Source organism: Achroia grisella, unplaced genomic scaffold (assembly GCF_030625045.1).
Source record: "Achroia grisella isolate CSIRO2021 unplaced genomic scaffold, CSIRO_AGI_Agris_v1 utg2156, whole genome shotgun sequence".
Taxonomy (NCBI): Eukaryota; Metazoa; Arthropoda; class Insecta; order Lepidoptera; family Pyralidae; genus Achroia; species Achroia grisella.
In genome coordinates, this window is record NW_026712714.1 from 1,591,449 (window position 1) to 1,615,669 (window position 24,221).

General features: G+C 32.8%; 1 protein-coding gene across 1 annotated transcript; it reads left to right on the plus strand.

Annotated features, from left to right (window-relative positions):
• Positions 1-186: 186 nt before the first annotated feature.
• Positions 187-22,424, plus strand: LOC131842343 (SID1 transmembrane family member 1-like). Its single transcript, XM_059190884.1, has 19 exons — positions 187-483; positions 2,043-2,112; positions 3,026-3,122; positions 3,203-3,325; positions 6,097-6,488; positions 7,479-7,562; positions 8,355-8,530; positions 9,594-9,754; positions 11,659-11,817; positions 12,704-12,815; positions 14,137-14,248; positions 15,759-15,941; positions 16,670-16,790; positions 17,667-17,789; positions 19,290-19,406; positions 20,065-20,197; positions 20,799-20,924; positions 21,438-21,516; positions 21,829-22,424. The coding sequence occupies exons 1-19, from the start codon at positions 374-376 to the stop codon at positions 22,003-22,005; spliced, it is 2,655 nt and encodes an 884-aa protein (XP_059046867.1). The 5' UTR covers positions 187-373; the 3' UTR covers positions 22,006-22,424.
• Positions 22,425-24,221: the final 1,797 nt, after the last annotated feature.

The window sequence follows — 24,221 nt, forward strand, 5'->3', positions numbered from 1 at the left end:
GAGGTGATTTAATTTTATGCGTAATTTCATAAGTTATTAACAGTGAAACTTAATAGCGGACACTGAAAAAGAGTTCATTTCAAAATTTTTTCGTAGGCAGTCCTCAGCTGTCAGCAATATGAGGTCCACAATTGTCATGTCAATGTACACTGTCAGAAATAGTAACTAAGCTGTCATATCGTCAAAACTCAAAACTTAAATGGGAATATGGATATGAAATTGCTGATTTTCTATCAAAATTCATTTACTTTATTGTATGGTATTCTTGAAACGAAAATCTGTTATTAAATTTGTAATAGTTTTTTGACTACATTTTTATTCAATACAACAAAATGGTGTGGAATTTCGTTAATTAATGTGATAAATCGTTATAATGGCTGTTTTCACATTTATATTGTTTAGTTTATTGATAAGCCATTTGACTTTAGTGTTCAGTGAGAACAATGTAAACACAAATGAAATAATATTTCATTATAATAATACGTAAGTTATGCTTAGTATAATATAAATTCTTTGTTGGATGTAATTTTGTTGAGTTAGCATTCTTTGTTTGGTACATCATTAAATAATTCTGGTTTTTATTTTATAATACATACAGGTGAAGAGCATGGCTGTATACTGCCTATATATGTTTTAATTATTTTAATTTTAATATAAATAAATAGATATAAATGGAAATGACAAAAAATATTTAATTGATGTAATAGTTCTGTTATTTAAATTACAGGTCATTGATCTTTTAAAGTCAGTTAACACATCTTATCAGAATATTAATTAATTTGACCTGAATTAAAGTACTTTGTGTTCTTTGTGAACACATCATAAATTCATTTTGACTCAACTAAAAGATGTAATAATAACTACACAAAAAAATATAATAATAATAATGTTACTATTATTTTTACTTTTGAGTGTAATGTGTTGTTTTAATTTGATTAAACTTGGTCATTATAAATTGCTTTATTTTAGATATTTTTTTAATGTTATCTTTTTTTTTTAAGTCTGCATGGGATGTTTATTCAGAAAAATCCTTGTAGATGATTGATCTTATATTATACTGTTATATTGATACTAATATTATAAACAAACTGTTACTACAACTTCATTTATGTTGAATTTTTTTTGTTAAAATATTTTTTTATAAAATAATTATAGCAATAGTTACTTCTTATAATATTAGCTATCTGCTAGTGAATGTCCCTTCAAAATTACAGTCCACCATTTCAGAGATTATCAAGAACAAATTGATACACATACAATTGATATCAATACATCTATACTTATAAATAAAATTGGAGTGTCTCTTTGTAATTTAATTATATTCAAATAACCATTTTTATAGCTTCTTCTTTTCTTATCAAGATGAGCTAGTGAATGTGCTCCTTCCAAAATACTCTCCACATTTCTATTTCTAAATGGAGATGTATAAGAACAAATCAGTCCAACATAGATATTTAAAATTAATTTTAGATGGCCCAACATTATATTTTTTTTAAATTATCTGGTTTTACATGGCCGAAAAAAGTTAAATAAACATAGAGAGACGGGTTCTGATATCCAGTTGTTCCAAAACAGATGCATTAGTGCGACGCTCCATCCATGATATTCCTAACATTTTGCGCCAACACCACATCTCGAAAGCTACATGCATATGAATATAAATACGGTATACACACCAAAATAACATTTTTTGCAATTGTTACTGTCTGTCTGTTTGTTCTGGCTAATCTCTGAAACGGCTGCACCAATTTTTACGTGACCCTTTTGGCAGGTAGTTGATGTAATAAGAAGTAACTTAGGCTACTTTTTTTCTATTTATTTTGTTTTATTTTAGAAAAATTAAGTTTCATGTGTAGAAGTCACGGCTACAGCTAGTACTTTCATAAAAATTACAGCAGACAATTAAGTTCTATTTATAGGTATAGATGTGAAAAAAACCTCTTCAATTGTCTTTTTTTAAATAGTTTTAAACTTGTAGTTTCTGTTATATTATTGTTAGCGAAATACCATATATACAATTAATATGTGTAAAATTCTTTCAGATATAAATACAATGTCCCATACACAGTATATGTGAATAAGAATACAGAATATATAATGGAGTTTGGAGGGGTGAGTTACAGTTATAATTTAAAATTAGCTAACCCATGAATACTACATCTGCATTTTTTATTCAGAATTACAAATATTGTTTATCTTTAATATTATTTGTCTATAGTTTTGCTGAATGTTAAATTAATTATATTCAACCACTGGGCAACCATTAATATTTTAAACATTCCTACAGTTAATTAGTTTTATATTCAAAGTCAAAGCCTATATTAATTGGCTACAAATAATTTCACAATACAACAATAGTTTAAAGAGAATAGAATAGAATAGAAAATCATTTATTCAAATAAACTTACATTGAAGCACTTTTGAATAGTCATTACATATTTTTAATCTACCGCTCATTTGGAAAGTCGTCTCTTCACAAGAAGAACGAGCAAGAAACTTGCGTGTTACACAAGTGAGACTCAGTTAATATGTAATATGGTTTAAATTAAAAACTACTGTTACATCACAAAGTATATAAATCCACAAATCATTTATACATTGTGGAGACTGGTCTTTTCAGGTTGCGAACACTGATTAGATAGCATATGCTGGTGGTTACTCTATTCTCCCAAATTTGAATTTTAATGACTGTGTATTATTGTAAACATGTACAACATTTATTTGAAAAGAATACAAGCTGAGTTTTTTCGGTTCTTCTCATCTCGAAATTATTCCGAACTGACAGTAGATTTGACATACACAAATAAAGATGTTTTGAATTTTGAATACATATACAAAGATTGTAGTCATAACTTAACAGATATAGTACTACATTAGTTTAAATAGACACAGTTAATATGCAATATGGTTTAAATTAAAAACTACTATGGAATGTAGGAATCTGCATAACATATATATACAAACTCTGTTTGTATATATGACAGTGTATCTGTAGTGTGACAGTGACAGTGTGAATATGTTACAGGACCTAGAATCGTATGACACACCAGCCCGAGTGACAGTTGCCAGTGACTTCGCCAACAGAACTTACCCACTGTTCGTAACGGCAAGACAACAAAAAGGTATCACAAAAAAAATTTATGATATTAAAAATTACGCAACTATTGTCATACATTTCTCAAACTGTCTTAATATTTCTCAGGTGTATTCTCCTGGCAGCTGCCGATGCTCGTCCAGACCCTGGGCGGGCTGGAGCAGTTCACCAATATATCCCGAACGCTGTGCCCCCACAATAATCTCTTCGCCGAAGATGAAGACACGTGTGGTTAGTAACTTTTTAAATTTTCTATGTTTTGTGGTGTTTACTGATTTTAGAAAGCAAACTTTGTTCTTTACAACTTCAATATTTGAAAATAGAATTAAAACTGGTTTAGTGTAGAGAATGAACAAATGTTCTGAAATAAAAAAAAACACCCCTGATACCACTCATGCGTTGCCATTCCAGAGTACTAAGATGTTATGCCTCTTATCCTGTAATTTTACAGCCTAATCTATACTCTAAAACCCAAACACAACTTACAAAGCATGCTGCTTGGCGGCTGAATTAGGTGACACTGAGTTACCAACGCAGACACCTTTTACTTGACAGTCTAGCTCTCTGATTGTTTGTTGTTAGAGAGTATATTGCGTTAATGGATCAATTAGTTCTAAGTTTTCTCCTATGATACTCTAATTTAAGATTTATAGAAGATGATTATAACTGTAAAAAATTGCATTTAAAAGTGGTGTATTGCAAATCAAACGTTTAATAATATTTTTACTAAATTAATATCTACAATAAACAGCCATATCAGCTAAGTTGTAAATTGAAACTCAATGAAAAGTCTTCTCTTAGAGGAGTGTACTGATTTGTCGTCACTATCTGTAATTAAATAAAAAAATGTTTTGTAATATGCCTTATATGTGTCGTAATTAATTCCAAGCACTAGTAATAATAGTGGTCAACCATAATTAATTTAACATTCAGTGAGACCATAGACAAATAATATTAAAGACGAACAATAATAATCTATTCTCAATTTGTCCATAGGCTTTAACAATAAACAAAAGTGTCTAGTGTTTTTTATTATTGATTTAATGTATTTTTAATGCGAAAAATATTAGCATCCTGCACTCCTCTATATCTTATATATAAAATTCTCGTGTCACAGTTTTCGTTCCCATACTCCTCCGAAACGGCTTGACCGATTCTCATGAAATTTTGTGAGCGTATTGAGTAGGTCTGAGAATCGGCCAACATCTATTTTTCATTCCCTAAATGTTAGGGGTAGTCCAGCCCAATTTTTTTTTATTTTAAGACAAAACAACGTTTGCCGAGACAGCTAGTAACTATATAAAAGTGTTTAATATAATATGACTTGAAAGATTTTCTATTCCATTGTCGAAAATAGACGGAGAAAAATGTTGGGACACTTCATACGACACGAACTTATGAATAAAATTATCTAAGGATAAATAGAAAATAAGAAGGGAAGGGGAAAACTAAGACCAAATCAAGGAAAAAGTTGAAGTCGCGATGCATAGCAACATTGGTGCTTTAATTTATATGGCAAAACAACGTTAGCCAGGTCAGCTAGTAAATAAATAATAATAATAATACTGGACAATTCACAAAACATTATGGGTACTAGACAATTTTTTTTTTATTTCAAGGCAAAACAACGTTTGCCGGGACAGCTAGTAAACTGTAAGTCTGCGAAACTTAATATGCTTCCGTCCGCGCAATTTTAATAAGAAAGGATACAAAGATTTGCTTATCGGATTAATATATACATTACTAGCTATGTCGCAATATAAAATATAGACTATGTGTTATTCTGACACATAAGCTATATTACTGTAAAGACCCACCAAAATACGTTCAGTATATTTTACGTGAGAAAGTACCAACAAGCATACTTACAAACTTTCTCGTTTTTAATATTAATAAGATTCAGTTGAAACAGTTTTAAAAAAATGTACTAGTGCTTGGAATTAGCTATGATATTGTTACTTGTAGTCGCTTGTTACATCGGCCAGTGTAGATTTTAACTGTCCATTAAATTTTTAATTTCTTTCTGTTCACGCATACGTAGTGAGTGGTGAATGGATAACGGTCTACTGTGGCCCATTGATACGTAAATAGCATATTTATTATATATATATACATTTATTTGTAGTGTGACTGTCGGAAATATTGCATACAGGAGTTCCGGATGAGGCATAAAATATTAATAAATATATTTACAGCCCATAATTGCAATAAAATTGGTAATAATCGAAAATTTCTCTTTATATAGTATTGTCTACAATTTTAGAGACATGATATTGCTCCGAGGATTTTTAAAAGACTTATAATACATACGTTTTACAACGATCTTTTCGTATATGTATTTCGTAACAAAAAAAAACTAACTTTTTATACGTATTCGTTGTTATAGTTTTCTTTGCAAAAATATTTTTATATTTACATTTTATTTCCAATTATATTTTATATTACTATTTCAGTGTCAATAAACGAGTAGGTACAGCAAACTTAGATATATAAAAAGCCATATTTTTTACATTTTTTGTAATTTATTTAAAGTGTATTCTATTGCACACTCAAGAATACATTACTCCGCTTTCATAATATTTGTATGTTGTTTACTACTATAGTAGTAAGTAACATACAAATAAAATTCCTTGATATATCAAGAAAAAAAATCAATAAAAATTTTATGTTTGTTAAGATTATAGATTTATAAATAATATTTGTTAATTACTTACCACTAAATTAAAGAAAACATTAATAAAGTTAAGTTTCAGAGATAATTAAAATAATAATTAATTCTAGATTTATTTTGTGCAGTTACAAGCATATTATCTTTAAAATTTTATGGGAGAATACACAATAGCTAGAAATCTGTGTTTTTTGCTCTAAAACAGATTCATTTTTAATTATAAAATTCCTCCTACTCTCATCTATTAGAACCCTGTATCAATATTTTTGGCAAATATATATCTATCTATATTATATATGTATAACACAAAACTTAACAACCAAATTTCTTACAGACATATCGTCATTGAACACACCAATAGTGCACCTGACGTCATCATCTCCCGCCTATATAAAAGTCACGATCTACGTAGAGACAGTCCAAGATTTTTATATAAAACTGAACTCTATTACCAATTTCACAAGCACACCAAGTCAGCCCAAATACTACTTCTATCCGTTTGATCAAGGGCCGAATGACATGATCGATCTGCCGACGCAGAACGCGAGGAGAAAGTTCGCATGTAACAAAGAGTTGGATGAGTCTGAACAGAAAAGATTGGATACATACTTCGTGCAGAGCAATTTCAGGAGTGTGTCCGGCTGGATGTCGCGGCCTAAGAGTGTCATAGTGCTGATTGAATCAGAAGACGATATATGCGCGGTTGTGTCTATACAGAATTTTTCAGTATGTATATTAATTACTAGCTTTTGCCCGCGGCTTCGCTCGCGTTATTTATCCCCTAGGGATATATAAAGCGATAGGGGTGGAATTTATCAAAATCCTTTCTTAGGGGATGCCTACGTCTAGTAGCTTTATGCATGCAAAGTCTCAGCCCAATCGGTTTAAAATTGACAAAGTTTCATACAAACTTTCATCCCCTATTTTATCCCCTTGGGGGTAGAATTAATCAAAATCCTTTCTTAGCGGATGCCTACGTCATAACATCTACCTGCATGCCAAATTTCAGCCCGATCCGTCCAGTGGTTTGGGCTGTGCGTTGATAGATCACTACGTCAGTTGCCTTTGAGTTATATATATTTAAGATTTTTAAACTTTTGTGTTTAATATACATTATTTATTTATTCCTTAATACACAGTATAATTTGTACAAAATGGCGAGCTTATACGCCAGCTAACCTTTATGTATATAGAAAACATTGTGGGGGAGTTATGACGAAAAACGATCACAGTTTCTAATACAAATTATATAACATATATTAAATACAAATATACATATATTAATATCATGAGTATATATAAAGGTATTTATAGGTGACTTTATTAATAAGTATTATTAATATTATAAACAGGAAAGTTTGTATGGATAATGGATGTTTGTTGCTCTTTCGCGCAAAAACTACCGAATAGATTTTAATGAAGCTTTAAAACTGATATAGCTTATATACTATAAATCAGAATAACACATAGGCAATAAATGTCACGAGGGTGAAATCACGGGCTTAATTACTTATACTTTAAAATAATGTTCTGCTGGTAAGCTAATTTAATAACAATAATCTTTGACAATTCACACAGCGCCATTTCAGATTCCTATTTAGTAGAAGCCCGATCAAGCTATTATTGTTTATATTTTATATCACGCTGTTTCTATCATAACAGTGTTAAATGATGCCCTATCGTTCAGTGGAATCAACCCATTTTGTATTTTTCTAGTGTCCAGTATTCGACAATGAGCGGGACATACTGTATGATGGATATTATTTAACAATGACGCGGCGTGGTGGCATTACACTTACGGTAAGTTTGTCTGTGGTTATATCTGTTGCAAGCAGCAAATTAATATTATATACTATCTTCTCTTTTTTTTATTAAAATAATTAAAATTTCTAAAATAAAAGCCTAACTTAGCCTTAACCTAATTTACTCCGTATAACATTACCTATCTGGAAGTAAAAGTTCCTTAAAAATCGGTTCAGTCGTTACAGAGATTAGCAAAAACAATATACATTTAGAAGATTAGCAAGAACATAGAAACAGACAAATGTATTTTATAAATGTACATCGCCAGTCAATACCAAAAAAAACTGTTTATAAATTATTTTCAGTGTATATTTTTATAGTGTAATAGGTGGTTTAGATAGATAAAATTATTTATTTTTTATAATTTTCCCCAATTTTTATAAATTTGACTTTCTGTCCTGCAAAACTGCTGTCGAGGTTTGTTGTTGTAATTTTCATATTTCGCTCATAATTACTAAGTAGGTACTTTATTTATAATGTATTGTAATGTAATGCAAGAATACGGTATTCTATTCTATAATAGTTACATATCTGTATTATTTCATTTCATTGTAAAATTGACAAACTTCTGTCGGGGATTGTCTGCAGGTACGTAGTCTCCTCTTATTTACTGACGATTACTACAATACGGCTATAAAACTATTATAGAATAGAATACCGTATTCTTGCATTACATTACAATACATTATAAATAAAGCATCTATTTTTTCTTTATAATGTATTGTAATGTAAGAATACCGTATTCTGTTCTATCATATTATGTAACCGTATTATTACGTTTCATTGCAGCAAGACACATTTCCAATGGGGTTCTACATAGTGTTTATAGTGAAAACTTCTGACGACGACTGTACAGAGAGGAACAGTGGTAACGGTACACTACCGACCATGGCGCATTACTTCGGCTGGAGCGAGGAGAGCGTCGTCGAAGTGGAGATCAATGACGGCCGAGTCAAGACGTTTAGGTAATTTTTTTGTACTATGTTGTTGGTAATAAGGCATACGACCCAACTGATGGTAAACTGCTACCGTAGCCTATAATAATATCTCAGGACAATTCAATACCATCCAGTCTCAAAATAAGCAAAGCTTGTGTTATGTACTGGACAAGTGATATAAATACAGTATTTATTTTTGTAAATACATAGATAATTCCAGACCGATACAAATAATTATACTCATGAATACAAATATTTGTACCGTGCGAGGAATCGAACCCGCGAAGTAAGGCGGTGTGCTAGACCGCTAGACCACTGTGACCGTCGGTTAATATTTAAAACTCAATTAAACAGCTGGCATACTTATATATTGTACTATTAAAAAATGATTACTATAAAATTGATGAGTTTGTAAATGATAATAATGTTTTTGTAGAAAAAACTTGAAATTCATAGCGCTGACAATATTATCTGATTGTACGAAGAATGAGTGCGTAGCGGTTTCTATGTTGTGTATCGCATGCCTATTACCTGTTAATGTGTGATTATTTATTTAAAATAACATTTATTCAAAAGAGCAACACAAGTTTGTTCTTCTTGTGATGAGTCTGCGTTCTGAGTGGGGTAGAATAAAAAAATATGACTATTCAAAAGTTCTTATACTGAGTTTATTTGAATACAGATTATTTCTATTTCTATTTTAATGCTAAGTGTAGTGACCACTAGGAATGCTTCATGCAACCAAATCTCTCCAGGCTCCAAAGAGATACTGATAAGCAATAATAAAAAAGTTACTAATCATTATTACATAGTATAAAACAAAGTTGCTGTCGCTGTCTGTCCCTATGTATGCTTTAATCTTTAAAACTACGCAACGGATTTTGAAGCGGTTTTTTTAATAGATAGAGTGATTCAAGAGGAAGGTTTATATATATAATACATGTACAGCCGTGCGAAGCCGGCGCGAGTAACTAGTATTTTCTATACAGTACGACTTCGTCTACGTGGAATAGAGGCCTCGGCCTAAAAATATGACTATTCAAAAATGCTTGTATTGAGTTTATTTGAATAAAGATTATTTCTATTGCAGTTTTAAAATAATCGAGACAATATCGTATCAAGAATACGCAATAGCAGCGGGTGCGGCGCTCGGGTTCTTTCTCTCATTCTACGTGGCGTTTATTATAGTGATACTGTGTCAGAGGAAGAAAATGATGGTCACCACTGAATCGGAGACCAGCCAGACTGAAGGTGAGATATTGTGTCTGTTCGGATTGTACCGAAACCATAACGATTCTGATAAAATATTTTTTTTCTAGCGAAGATTGCGGAAATATTATCTTGATATGTATCTTTGTATACCTACATATATTATCATTTATATATTTTTCTCTGTAGCCTTAAGTCTCTTCATTTTACTACAATACTAAATATATATATGTGGGATTATCGCGAGTGGGACTAGAAGAAAAGTCTTATAATATTTAATTATTTGTTTACGTCTTAAAATTGTCCTATATCGTCTTACGTCGTTCTCTTCTACTCTATTCTTTTTTTTTAAATAAAACTATAATAAAAATAAAATGCATAAATCCTCTTTCCACATATATATATTTGTATCAATTACTACGTTGTAATATGTTTACACTGTCTGCTGTAATCACTATAATAATTATTAGACATGCATTTATGTATTATTTGATAATACATAAATGCATGCCTAATGATTATAATATTATTATATATATAATAATAATAAGAATATTATAATATTATTTGCAACTACTTATCTCTGCACAACTCACGGTAGACTGGTAGAAAATGCCATTAGGTGTTAAGTCCGCCATATGTACTTTTTACTTATGTATATATATATATAAAATAAAAATAAATAATTATAGATATTGATTATATATAATATTATAATAATATTACGCTCTACATGACCAAATGCGAACTTACTTTTGATGAAAAAATAAAATTAAATGATAGTGTTGCAAAATAATGTACGATACTAGCTCATACATTGTCACAGAAATGATGGTCACCACTGAATCGGAGACCAGCCAGATTGAAGGTGAGGTTACCGTTCATGTCATTGGTTGTAGGGTGCAGATTAGGCAATGAAATTACAGCATAAGAGGCATGACATGTCAATACTCTGGAATGGTCACGCACGAGTGGTATCACGGGTGTCATATGATAATGTAGTCCGTAGTTCATGTATAGGCGTGGTTACCACTTCCTACTGTCTCTAAATAAAATATCAAATTCAAAATATCTTTATTCATGTAGGTCTATTACAGACTCTTATGATATGTCAAATCTGCCGTCAGTTATAATGTTTATAATTTCATTGCCTATTCTCACTTCAACTAAAACACCGTTTGTACTTATATATATATTTATATAGTGAAAAGTTGTTAATTTGAAGTTACAAACAAATATTTTATTATTTATTTGCATAGATCAGAAACGTGTACATTTTTATAACCTACTGTTGTTGTTGTGTAAAATTATCTTTATATAGGTCTATTACAGACTCTTATGATATCAAATATACCGTCAGTTCGGAATGATTTGGAGATGAGAACTGATAAGAAAATCAGCTCGTATTCTTTTCAAATAAATGTTGTACATGTTTCGAATACAGATTCATTTAAATTCAAATTTGGGAGAATAAAGTGACCACCAGCATATGCTATTGCAAAAACAAAAATCTAATCAGCGTTCGTAACCTGAACATACCAGTTCCCACAAGTTCACGAGTATGATTCCGAGTATATCCCATTCTTATTGGCTGAATCTGCATTCCGAAAGTATTGGTAGAATAAAAATTTGTAAACAAAAATAGAATAGAAATTATCTTTATGATTTCTATTCTATTTTTGTTCTATTTTAGTAATTTATTTAAGTGTCCTCTTTTATTTATAAATCCTTTTATTTTATAAATAGGTTGTCCTTATTTATTTATCTTATAATCAAACCGAAATATAGCTTATAAAGCAAGCTTGCTTAGCGTTAGAAATAAACGTGATAGCAGTACTAATGCAGACGACTTAAGTTAAGTTTCACTTAGAAAAAAAACTTATTTATGTAGCTATATGTTACATATACATTTAATTTCTTGTATCTTAAAAAGTATAAAATTGTAGAAGGACTAATCACGTCGCCGTCGACCCCGCACGACGCTGCGAACGTGACGACGCGGCGACGTCGCGTTAACGTGATCAGTGGGAACAGCGCTATGTCCAGCAGTGGGGAGACCTCGTCGCAACGTTGCCTTATTGGTGAAGGGGATGTAGCACAAATTGGTATGTTTGTTCGCAATCTAATCAAGTAAATCAGACGGTATATAGGTCTAGGTTTTAAATATTTATTCTCATTAAGAATTACAAATAATATAATTAGGAATCTTTCAGAGTATTTTATCAGAATAACCTGTATCAAAACAATTGGTACTAATTTATAAATTTGGAGATAAAAGTAGGTAATATTTGTTTTTATAGTCATTTTAATTAGTAAGTGTGTAATTGATTAAGAAGTCAACATTTATTACATTAAGAGCTAACATGCTCACTACAACAGTGAGCTAAGCTCCTAAATAAATAAAGAGAAAAAAATTAAACATAATTAAACACAATATTGACTAATACAAAATAAACATTAGTGAAAACTATCCTTGCTAATATTATAAATGTGAAGGGATGTTTGCTACGCTATCAAGCTAACACTACTGAACCGATCATGAAATTTTGTACACATGTCCAAGAACTTGTGGTATTCGAATGAACAAAGGATATTAAAAACAAATATGTTTTAAACCCAGGTGAAACCGCGGGCTTAGCTAGTAAACAATATATATATATATAGTTACCGGCATATATGATAATATTTAATGCCTCATTAAGTTCTGACGGTCGGTGATAGGTTTTTTTAAAAGACAAAGAAAGTTCAATTAAGTTAAAAATAATAAACCGTCTTTTTTACTAAACTGACCGGGCGCAATAGAAGATTCTTATAGCGCATCACAGATGGCGCTCTCACTTCGTTGCGATGTACTAAGGACGGTGTCCCTTGGGAGGCAAGATTGGTAGAAGATTACATAGATACACGTTCTAGTATATAACTTGAAATATAACAGGCCAAGATCTTTAAGTATAATTGATTTTGTATAGTAATTAAAGTGGTATTTTGCAGATTGCAGTTCCTCGTCGGATACAGAGTCAGATTTTTCAACAATGGATGACGCAAATACTGATAAGGATGTGTACCTAGTCGGCGGGAAGCTGTGTGTAGCTAACTTAGCCAGGTATGTGCTAAATAGCTGTAAATATTATATTTTGTTCTCTACAAATACAGAAAGAAGTTTGTTAAAAGCGTAAATATATGGAACTGGTCCTAATGGAGCCGGATTTGAGCAACCTTTTGCTATTAATGGCGTGGGCAAATGATGCGATGTGGTTCGGTAGATCGGAGAAAACTGAACATTTTATTTAAATAATATTGGCAAGATGTTAATGAATCATTTTACGTCCATCTTTTATCACCCGTCCTATTTTATTTATTTATTTATATACTCTTTATTGCAACAGGAAAATTACATTAATAGAGTAATTAAAATTAAAGGGTACAATAGGCGGTCTTATCGCTTATGCAACCTCTTCCAGGCAACCTTTGGGTAGAGGAGAAAAGACAAAAGGTCACACTAGAATAGAAGAGAAAAAAAACATAATAATAATAATGACAAATTTATTTATTTATTTATTTTTTTATTTACCTAATACAGAAAACATGTGTACTAATTTACTAAAGAAACGATGATATTCACAGAAGTATAAAACTGTATAAATTAATAATAATGAATAACATAACGTATTACATATATAAACAGTATAAGTTTTACACGTCCGTCTTTTTTCCACGTTGCTATACCTAATAAAGTGAGTCTTCGTCGTTCATCAAGACAGTGCGTATCCTGTCACGGTATCTCCTGGACCGTCCCCATCGGCCAGTAGTCCTCCTTCATGAAGGCGGTCAGTTGGTGGGCACCCAGGCTACAACAGCATTGAAACCCGCGTTGTGACTCGACTCAGGCTGCGAGTGTAGAAAACCGCGTGTATTTAATGCGCTGGTCTAGCTTTACTTCCGATGGTCGCGGGTTCGATTCCTTGTACAAACGTTTGTATTCATGAGTATGATTGTTTGTATCAGTCTGGCGTTTTCTACGTATAAAATGTATGTATTTTCGAAAAACAATCTATGTATGACGACCTCGGTGGTCTAGCGGTCTAGCACACTGCTTTACGTCCGATGGTCGCGGGTTCGATTCCTCGCACGGCACAAACATTTGTATTTATGAGTATGATTGTTTGTGTCGGTCTGGGTGTTTTATATGTATAATATGTATGTATTTACGAAAAAAAAAATATCTATGTATTTGTATCAGTTATCTAATACCCATAACACAAGCTTTAGCTAGCTTAACTTGGGTCTAGATGGCGCTGTGTGAATTGTCCTGAGATTATCATTATCATTATTATCATCATTTGTACCACTAACACAAGCCTTAGCTTACCTTGGGTCTAGATGGCGCTGTGTGAATTGTCCTAAGATTATTACAATTAATACAGATGCCGCCCCCGCGTGTTGTCCGCGCGTTCGAAGATGTACTTGTGGAATGTCCTCACAGTGGCTGTGTTCTACACGCTCCCAGTTATACAGCTAGTCGTCACATATCAAAGGGTATGATCGTAAAATCCTATACTTATATTATAAATACGAATATATGTCTACTTGTTTCCTTGTCAGTACAAAACGACTATAAGATATTACATTTATAATTATTATACTATGTGCGCTGTAGCATGGTGGGGACAGTTGCTTCAATTAACAGTTGCTAAATTTAAGTTACTACAGTTATTAATCTATACTTTACGTCCGATGGTCGCGGGTGGATTCCTCGCACGGCACAAACATTTGTATTCATGAGTATGATTGTTTGTATCGGTCTGGGTATTTTCTATGTATAATATGTATGTATTTATTATAAAAAAAATTATCTATGTATTTGTATCAGTTGTCTAGGACCCATAACACAAGCTTTAGCTAGCTTAACTTGGGTTTACATGGCGCTGTATGAATTGTCCTGAGATTATTATTATTATACTAATATTATAACGAGGAAAGTAGAAGAAGTATGTTTGTGATGAATAAACTCAAAAACTACTTTGCCGATTCTAAAACTTCATTCACCATTAGAAAGCCTGAGTAACATAGGCATATTGCACTTCTTCTTCATGTACGTGGCCCAACATAGTTTCAGGACTTAAAAACAGTTGATGAAATTGTTAAAGAAACTTACAAAGCCGCTTGCCGAGGTAGAGGTTGCTAGAAGAAGAATTAAAAATATAAAAATTTCCACCCGTGCGAAGTACCAGCTTCGGGCCTTAATATATTCCGAATGTGATACAGCTAAAATACTAAGTCATAATTTGTAAATCGCGGCAACATTCATGAGTGAAACGAAACTGTCATCCGCACCGTGCTACAGCGCACATAGTACAAAACACTACAATGGTATTTAGTTATTTGTTGTATTGTATTCTAGTGAATACACGCATGTAAGTTGTACCACAAATTTAAAAAGCTTATAAACAACTAACAAGTATGGGAAGTACTTAATTTACTTATTTCGTTGTGGTTGTAGCCCACTCATGCATAAACGTAATATCTCCTTTGGAAAGTTTACACTCTCTCCTGAGGAGATAAAAACCATCGCTCCTAAGAATATCCTTCAATTCTTGTCCCTGACGGGTCTAGGTAGCGAACTTTGAAAAAGGGCGAGCACAATAGATCTATGTAGGTCGCAGTGCTATAGGTCCAAGCACTCGAGAATAGCCCGAACTATACTTATAAATAAAATTGGAGGGTTTGTTTGCAATATTGAAATAACCGTTTTTTACTACATGCATATGATTATAATTACGGTACATAAACCAAAATAACATTTTATACAATTTTTGTCTGTCTGTTTGTTCCGGCTAATCTCTGAAATGGTTGGACCGACTCTGACGGGACTTTTATTGGCAGGTAGCTGATGTAATAAAGAGTAACTTAGGCTACCTTTATTTTAGAAAAGTAAAGTTAAATTCCACGAGGACGAAGTCGCGTGTACATCTAGTTAAAATTAAAAAAGTACTTAATTGTATGTTGATTACTGTAGTTAAATAAACTATTGTTTCATTGATTTCAGTTGCTCAATCAATCTGGAAACCAAGATCTATGCTACTTCAATTTTTTGTGCGCACATCCGCTCATGGTACTGTCAGATTTCAACCACGTATACTCGAATCTGGGCTACGTACTGCTCGGACTGTTGTTCTTGATGCTGGTGTGGCGTCGCCATAATAAACATAAAGCGAAGTCTGCAGTTGAGGTCAGTAACTATATAAAATATTTTTTTAATAGAATTAATTTGCTTATAAATTTATACTGACTGTAGATTTGACATATCATAAGAGTCTGTAATAGACCTACATTAATAAATATATTTTGAATTTGAATTTATTATTTGAATATATTTATTTTAATAAAAGAGAATACTTAGTTACATGTTAATTATAATTACATATTAATTATCAATAAACATAAAGCGAAATCTGCAGTTTGAGGTTTATATAGGATAGAATATGTTTTTATCTGCATTATATAGTAAAAGAATAATAGTTTTATATATTATACATAATAATAATAATAATATCTCTAGACAATTTACACAACGCCATCTAGTGCCAATCTAAGCAGAGATTGTTATGGATACTAGACCATATGCATACATAGATACTTTTTTTTTTAAAACATACATAATATACATAGAAAATAAACAATCATAATCATAAATACAAATGTTCGTACCGTGCGAAGAATTGAACCCGCGGCCATTAGAAGTAACCGCTTAACCACCGAGGCCATCAAGATTTACGTTACGGATAAACGTTAGATTTTGTGTGAAAACAAACTGCGAAATAGCAAAGTTGATAGAAGTAAATAAAAAGTTACTTGTCTAACAAAATAAATTAAAACAAATATTTTTAATTACTTAAGCCACTTGAGTTTCCGTGTGGTAAAGTGATGGTTAATGGAGCTGTGGTATTGTGTTGGTAGAAGGAGCTGGGCATCCCGCAGCACTTTGGGCTGTTGTACGCAATGGGAGTGGCGCTGGTCAGCGAGGGTCTACTGTCTGCTGCGTACCACGTCTGCCCCAACAGCATGAACTTCCAGTTTGGTTAGTATTTGATGACTGGAGCGGTGGTGAGAGTAAACACATTAGGAACTTGTGTATTAACTGTTACATCTTGATTTACTCTACCTTAGACTAATTACTAAGACTATATGTTAGGGTTCACATCAATATTGTAGGAAAATACGATATTTTAAAAAGATATTATTAGAGGGTACTTTGTGTTTAGTATAAATATTGTAAATAGCGCCATCTAGTATTTATAGACGGAACTAATTTGTTTGTCATACGATAACCGTTACCCCCGCTCCTCTCCCTACTACACTGACTTCGCTCTATAAATACGGAGGTGGGTAGTTGAATAATTCTCTTTCGTTGGGTGAGGCGCGGCACTCAGTCGACGAGCGCAGAGCGTGCCGGTTGTGTTTTGGATACTAAAGTGAATTGTATTAGAAATGGGTTGATCCCGAACTTAGTTGGGCCTGGGGGGAAGCTGCAAGTAGTGAAGGTGAGTGTTAATGCATTCTAAAAGGGCCTTTTAAACCTACACCCGTGTCACAAGTCACGGGCGTCAAATATCTCCAGGATCCAAAGAGATACTGATAGACAATAATAAAAAAGTTACTAATCATTACATAGTATAAAACAAAGTCGCTGTCGCTGTCTGTCCTTATGTATGCTTAAATCTTTAAACTACGCAACGGATTTTGAACTGTTTTTTATAATAAATAGTGATTCAAGAGGATGGTTTATATATATAATACATGTACAGCTTAGCGAAGCCGGCGCGAGTAGCTAGTATTTTATATACAGTACGACTTCGTCTACGTGAAACAGTAACCTTAATCAAACTAACCTGACAATAGCACAAATCCTCAAATAAAAAAAAATGATCTACATGCACGTGGTTGATTGTTGCAGACACGTCGTTCATGTACGTGACATCAGTGCTGTGTATGGTCAAGATATACCAGGCTCGACATCCGGATATCAACGCACGCGCTCACGCCACCTTCGGAGTATTGGCGCTCATCATATTTATAGGTAAATTCACTTGTACTGTAAAAGAAAGCACGAGTTTAACAGCGTTCTATGTACGTTAATAATCTGCTATAGTTATCTGCTGGTTTCACCTGCGTGAAATGTATAGCCTATGTGTTATTCTGATATATAGACAGTATTACTGTAAAGTTTCATCAAAATCCGTAGTAGTTTCTGCGTGAAAGAGGGTTCAAGTATTACGTAAGTAGATTTATTACAATTATTTAACCTCCCATCCCCTTGCCGGTAAATGTAAGCAAAGCTCTTACCCCCCTCCCCCAAGGCTTACGTGCACATTTTTCAATTAATGTATTGTTGTTTTTTTAAGTGAAGACAATGCGAATGTTGTATTTCATGTAAAAAAGTAAATGACTACCGATGACGTAATCATCATTTAGACCGCCCCGCCCCCTTTAGTGCTTACGTAATACTTGAACGGCTCCAGAGTAAGAAACATTCATACTCACAATCATTCGCGTTTATTATATTAAGATTAAGATGTACAGTAGATATTAATTTATTTTTCAAGCTAGCATAATCTTCTTGATAGAAACATTATTTACCTATTCTTTTTATAGTTTTTAATAATAATGGCCATTTTAATAATTAGAAACATATCTTTGTATAGTTGCAGGCTATTAGCAATCCTATTTGTTTATATCTAGACACGCGGTAGCGTGTCAAAGCCGAGTTTCAAGTAAACTGGCAAGCAGCACCGTGTGTATATTTACACGAACCATTTGGAGCCACTTTTGACCCCCTCATAACTCAAAAACTCTTTCACACAAACCTGTCAAATTTGGTACATATATTGAGACTTGTGAGATAAATATGTGTTCCAAATTTCATAAACATATCTCAAACGGTTATTTAGATATTAATGTCCAAAAATCGTCATTTTTATCACTGATCAACTATAGATCAAAATTATAACCCACTTCCAGATGACCTAGGAAGTTCAAATTTGGCATGCAGATAGGTAATTAGGTGAATATAAAGGAAAAAATCTGAAACAGGTTAATTGTTATCATACTACTTACATTATACTTATAATCACATAAATCGATTCAATCGGACGGTTGTCCTAAACGGTTTTCTATCGATTGGGATATTTGGTTGCTTCGATACGAACACTTTAGAAATGCGCCAATCGAACGGGAGTCATACAAAATATCCGCTCGTCCTAATACAATGTGAATGACTACGGTAAGGTTGCTGATATACAGTCGGTTAATCGGTCACCCGAATACAACTACAATAATAATCACCTTCCAGCAATGGTATTTCCGAACCGATACGATATTGAAACCTTCAAGAGCTTATTCCGTTTTAATAGGCCGACAACGTACTTGCAATTCCCCTAGTGTTGCGGGTGCTCATGGGCGGCGGTAATCACTTACCATCAGGTGAGCCGACTGCTTGTTTGTCCCCTGTCTTATAAAAAAAAAAATAACAACTTATAATTTAAATAAAAATGAGATGTATATGTTATTGAAATTGCAGGGCTCGTGGGCGTGTTGAATGCGAACTTCTACTTCTGGATCGCGTTCACAATACTGCACCTGGTCACATGCCTCTTCATGACCTTCCAGATATACTATCTTGGAAGGTTCAAATGGGGTAAGCTTGCGTTTATAATTCAGTGGAATATATTTACTATGAATTCAACAATAGACAATGTCTCTGACTAGGACAGCACGATTCTTCATTTACATGGATAAACCAGCTCATTTTCTTGCTTCTGGCCCGGGGTGGTGGGGGGTGAGAAGAACAACTGAGTGAGACTGACGTTTTTCTTCTGGCCTTAATATGTATATTTTTAGGCCGGGATGCAGTTTCTCAAATGTTAGTATATGGTGTAAATATACACAATTTTTGGGAATGTCGGGAGCAGCTAAAGTTGTAATGTATAAAAGGCAGTCTTATCGCTGAGGCGATCCTTTAGGTAAAGGAGAAAAGACAGAAGTAAATGGTATATAATGGTTTCAAAGAAACAATTTATTTATAGATTAAATGATAATAATAATACTCCTGAACAATTTACACAACGTCATCTAGTCGCAAGCTAAGTAGAGCTTGTGTTATGGGTACTAGACATTGATATAAATACATACATTTTTTTAATAGCTACATAATATACATAGAAAACACTCAGACCGATACAAACAATCATGCTCATGAATACAAATGTCCGTACCGTGCGAGGAATCGAACCGCTAGACTAGTGAGGGTGTCAAATAGTGTGTGTGGTCGTGATGTAACGTGTGGCGGCCGGCAGAGGGCGGGGTGGTGTGGCGCGCGGCGCGGGAGGTGTCGCGGCGTCCGCTGGCCGCCATCACGCCCACGCACTGCGGCCGCGGCGTGCTGCTGCTGCTCGCCAACCTCGCCAACTGGGCCATCGCCGCATACGGGTCCGTATAAGGCCGCCGATATACACTCGGGTAGCCGTCAGATCTTAAAAAATTATTTTGGTCAGCGAAATGTGCATATACAAAGTGTGTAATACTCGTACACCAATTATTCTCAATATATTAGAACAACATTTATTTCATAGAGTACCACAAAAGTTTTTGTTCATTCTTCTTGTAATGATCTACGTTCCGTAATGTGTGGTAGAATAAAAAAAATATGACTATTCGAAGGTGCTTATACTGAGTTTATTTGAATAAAGATTATTTATATTTCAATGCTGAGTGTAGTGACCACTATACTATATATAATATAGCAATTTTTACACCAACTCACAACACATATGAGTTGGTGTAAAAATTGGTATATTTAAACATTATTTGAATAAATAGTTCTATTCGGTAATATATATTAATTTCCGATTAAGCTACAATACTTTCAAATTTGCCAAAAGCTGACATCATAGATAATGTCAAATTTGTCTCCGTGATTAAAAAACAGAGTCCACGACGTTGGCAAAATCACCGACCTCATTTAGTGTAAGCCATTCAAAATAAAAGAAAAAACAGAGTATAGTGACTTGATCTAATTGTATTGGCGCAGTGTGGCGCAGCACAGTCGTGACTTCGCTTCTCACCTGCTGCTGGTGCTGATGAGCAACCTGTTCCTATACACGCTGTTCTACATCGTCATGAAGCTGCTGCACAGAGAGTCCATCCGGTGGTACAGGTAACGTTGCAGTATCAACCAGTATGCTTAAAGTAATATGTTATTGTTAACAGCAACCGTTCGCCAGCGTCCCCCGCTAACGCAGATTTATTGACTACAACGCCATCTAGTTTCTAAGTGAATTGAGCTTAAAAATAGACTAAGATCTCATCAACTCTCTTCATAGTTCATGTTTTTCTTTGTTTTTTTTCTGATATCTTCCAATATATTGTATATATTTATTAGTTCAGTAAATATAGTGAATTATGTGTTCCACTTAACTATTCTATGTACCTAAGTCGAGAGGACTTGTCTAGGTTCTAGGTTGTCTGTAATAAATTGCTTATAGCTTATGTACTTTACTATTTACTGTTTATAGCGATAAGACCGCTTTTTGTTAATTAATTAATTACTGTTTTTCTTTCTTTTTGTACCGTGCGAGGAATTAAATCCGCAACTTCGGATATACGGAAGTGTTGTGTGTGCATACCATACTCATAGAGATTAATTAGATATTTACTTGTGTACTTTCAGTTGGGTGTTCATAGCAGTTACATATACGGTTTGGTTCGGCTCGAGCTACTTCTATTTGGACCAGAGCACCAATTGGGCGGTAAGTGTAGTTTTTTACGATTTTACACACCTGTTTTCAAAACATCTTTTACATCAAGTTTTGAGGCATTATATTTTCACGTTGTTCCTACAAACTTGGTTCACGTAGCCCCCGCGTGTAGGTGGTAAATACGCGTAACCGTTCCACTTTTAATATCGAACACTTTGGTGATGTAGATGACTGCACTTTTTGTTACTGCTACCCCCAGGTTTGGTGGATAATGGGAACAGAATATAGAGTAGTAAAAGATCCAAAGTATGTACAGAAATTGATGGATTTATATCAATCATAAATATTGATCATCTTTTTCAGCTAACTCCAGCTCAGTCGAGGCGCAACAACCGCGTCTGTTCTTTACTACAACTGTACGATTCACACGACATTTGGCACTTTCTGTCATCAGCCGCCATGTTTTTCTCATTTAACATGTACCTTACCATAGACGATAACCTAACAAATGTGCCTAGAAGTGAAATTATGGTATTTTAATCTGTGGTTACTAAATTGTTATAGAATGACTCAGTGGTAAAAAACTCAGTGGGATTGACCCCACTGAGTTTTTTTAAACTCGGATTAATTAAGAGTTGAGGACCCAAAATTGGCCCCTGAAGTACTCCAACTCTTAGGTTGTTTAATAGCGTTTTAAAACTGTCCATTATTATAGTAATTAATAGTTAACAAACACAATAAAAGGCTTTTGAAAAGCCGTGTATTATTAAATTTTTGCACAATATGCTCAAAAATGTAAAAATACTCTTGAACACTTTAGCATAGATGATATTTGAAATGATGATGGTAAACCATTATAATCCTAAATATTTAAATAAAATTGTACATAGTTATTTAAATATACAATTAAATTATTGAAGACAAAAATGTTACTTTCAAATAGGATATTCAAAATTAACACAATATATTCACGTGGGTCTAGAATAGAAACCTTATGGACTCACATTTTAATCCACAAATGGAATGTAAAAGATTTCCAAGTGGGAAGCGCTTAATGTAAATTTAAGCCGGGCCCAAATACAGTATCAATGAAATATGAAGCCATGTAATAAGGATTTACTATATATGTTTATAACATTATTGCTGATGTAGTCAATTGCTTTTCAAAAGTCAGTGAGATGAAATTAAGTATTTCGATTTCTAAAAATACGAAATGGACGCTTGACTAATAGTGAATCAAATTATTAACGTGTTAAGATCTCTTATAGGTAAAGATAAAGAATTTACGAGTAATTAATAGTACATTTATTACTTTCTTTAGTGAACGCCTGTCTAGTTCACATGCGTAAGCCTAAGCGAAGGATTTCACTAATTTTTAATGTGCCTTGATAATATTAATCAGTACATTGTCTTTGTGTGGGTTAATAATAATAAATAGGTTTATCTTTATTCGTGAAAATTTATTTCTTTTAAAAGTTCGATTAAAAGTATATTTGCTACGTAGTTACTATCATCTCTTAAATTTTCTCTCTAATTTTATACATCTCTGTAGTTACTATGTTAATTTTTACTATCTAATCCCGCCCTAAATTAGCTATGGTTTTCCGCCTAACTTTTATCGTAAAATTGACAGGGTTGAAAGTTAGTTAACAATATATATTTTGGGTTACAGGCAAAATTTATTTTATAATTTAGAACTTATTGTTTATCATAAAAATATGGTATCTGACATACTGAAGAAATTTGAAGTATTTTAGATATTAGGTATCTTTTTTCTTAGTTCCGTATCTTTTTACATCTAGCCCGTTTCGTTAGATTGCTCAAATTACAGGGCATTTAGTTTTATATCGTGTAATTATGTTCTAGTATAGGTCACGATGGCTAAATGAAAAATTATTGTTTCAACACTACTTAGTTTAAAATAATTTTCAGTACATAAATATAGATTTTGTTTCAAATCGTGTGTCTACACGTATAATAGACTAATGCTATTTAGTAAAGAACAAGATATGCTATCACTAGGACCCTCACTGGACATTACAAATTAAGTAAGGATTAGCTAGAGAACTATGAAGAAAAGGGCAAGCATAATAAAATCACTGTAGGTCGCAATGCTAGTTCCAAAAAAGCGTAGTGCCCAATAGTAGTACTAGCCCAAATCCCTTAATAAAACATTTACATAATTTGTCTTAATTATAATAGAGCATCTACACTTCTTACATACCAGGATATATGTAGAGCAAGGAAACTACACTGGTATTCTCTCAAATTATATTTATAAGTAAAAAAGTCTAGAATTGACACTACTTGACCGATTATATAAAGAAAAGTATGTTTTTATGAGAGATAAGTCTGTTCTGATATTTTAGCTTAGTTTTGTTTATTATGAACAAGAAAGTAAAATAACAAATCTACACTCCAATAAAGAAATAAGAAAACTGGAATATTTGTAAAAAATAATAATTAAAGTGTATCAAAAGAGAAAGATATTTTAAATTACAAAATTAATAGCTTTACTTCATAACTGTCACCTTTGGTTTTCACGAGTCTTATGTATTGTATAATACATACAAAACTTCTGGAAGTAATTCTCTATATAATAGTGAAAACAGTATAAAAATCCGTTAAGTAATTTAGAAGTAAGCGTTGAAACGGACAGATAAAGAGTGTCATTGTTATGTACTACTAGACATAAGCTGTTTATAAATTATTGCATTTTATTTATTATCTCTAAAGAGTGTTAAAGATTTGGCAAA

Excerpts from the sequence above, each read along its gene's own strand:
- LOC131842343 (XM_059190884.1), top strand. The coding sequence starts at position 374 with ATGGCTGTTTTCACATTTATATTGTTTAGTTTATTGATAAGCCATTTG. Across the intron at positions 6,489-7,478 it reads TGTCTATACAGAATTTTTCA|TGTCCAGTATTCGACAATGA; the intron begins GTATGTATATTA and ends GTATTTTTCTAG. Across the intron at positions 21,517-21,828 it reads ACCAGAGCACCAATTGGGCG|CTAACTCCAGCTCAGTCGAG; the intron begins GTAAGTGTAGTT and ends CATCTTTTTCAG.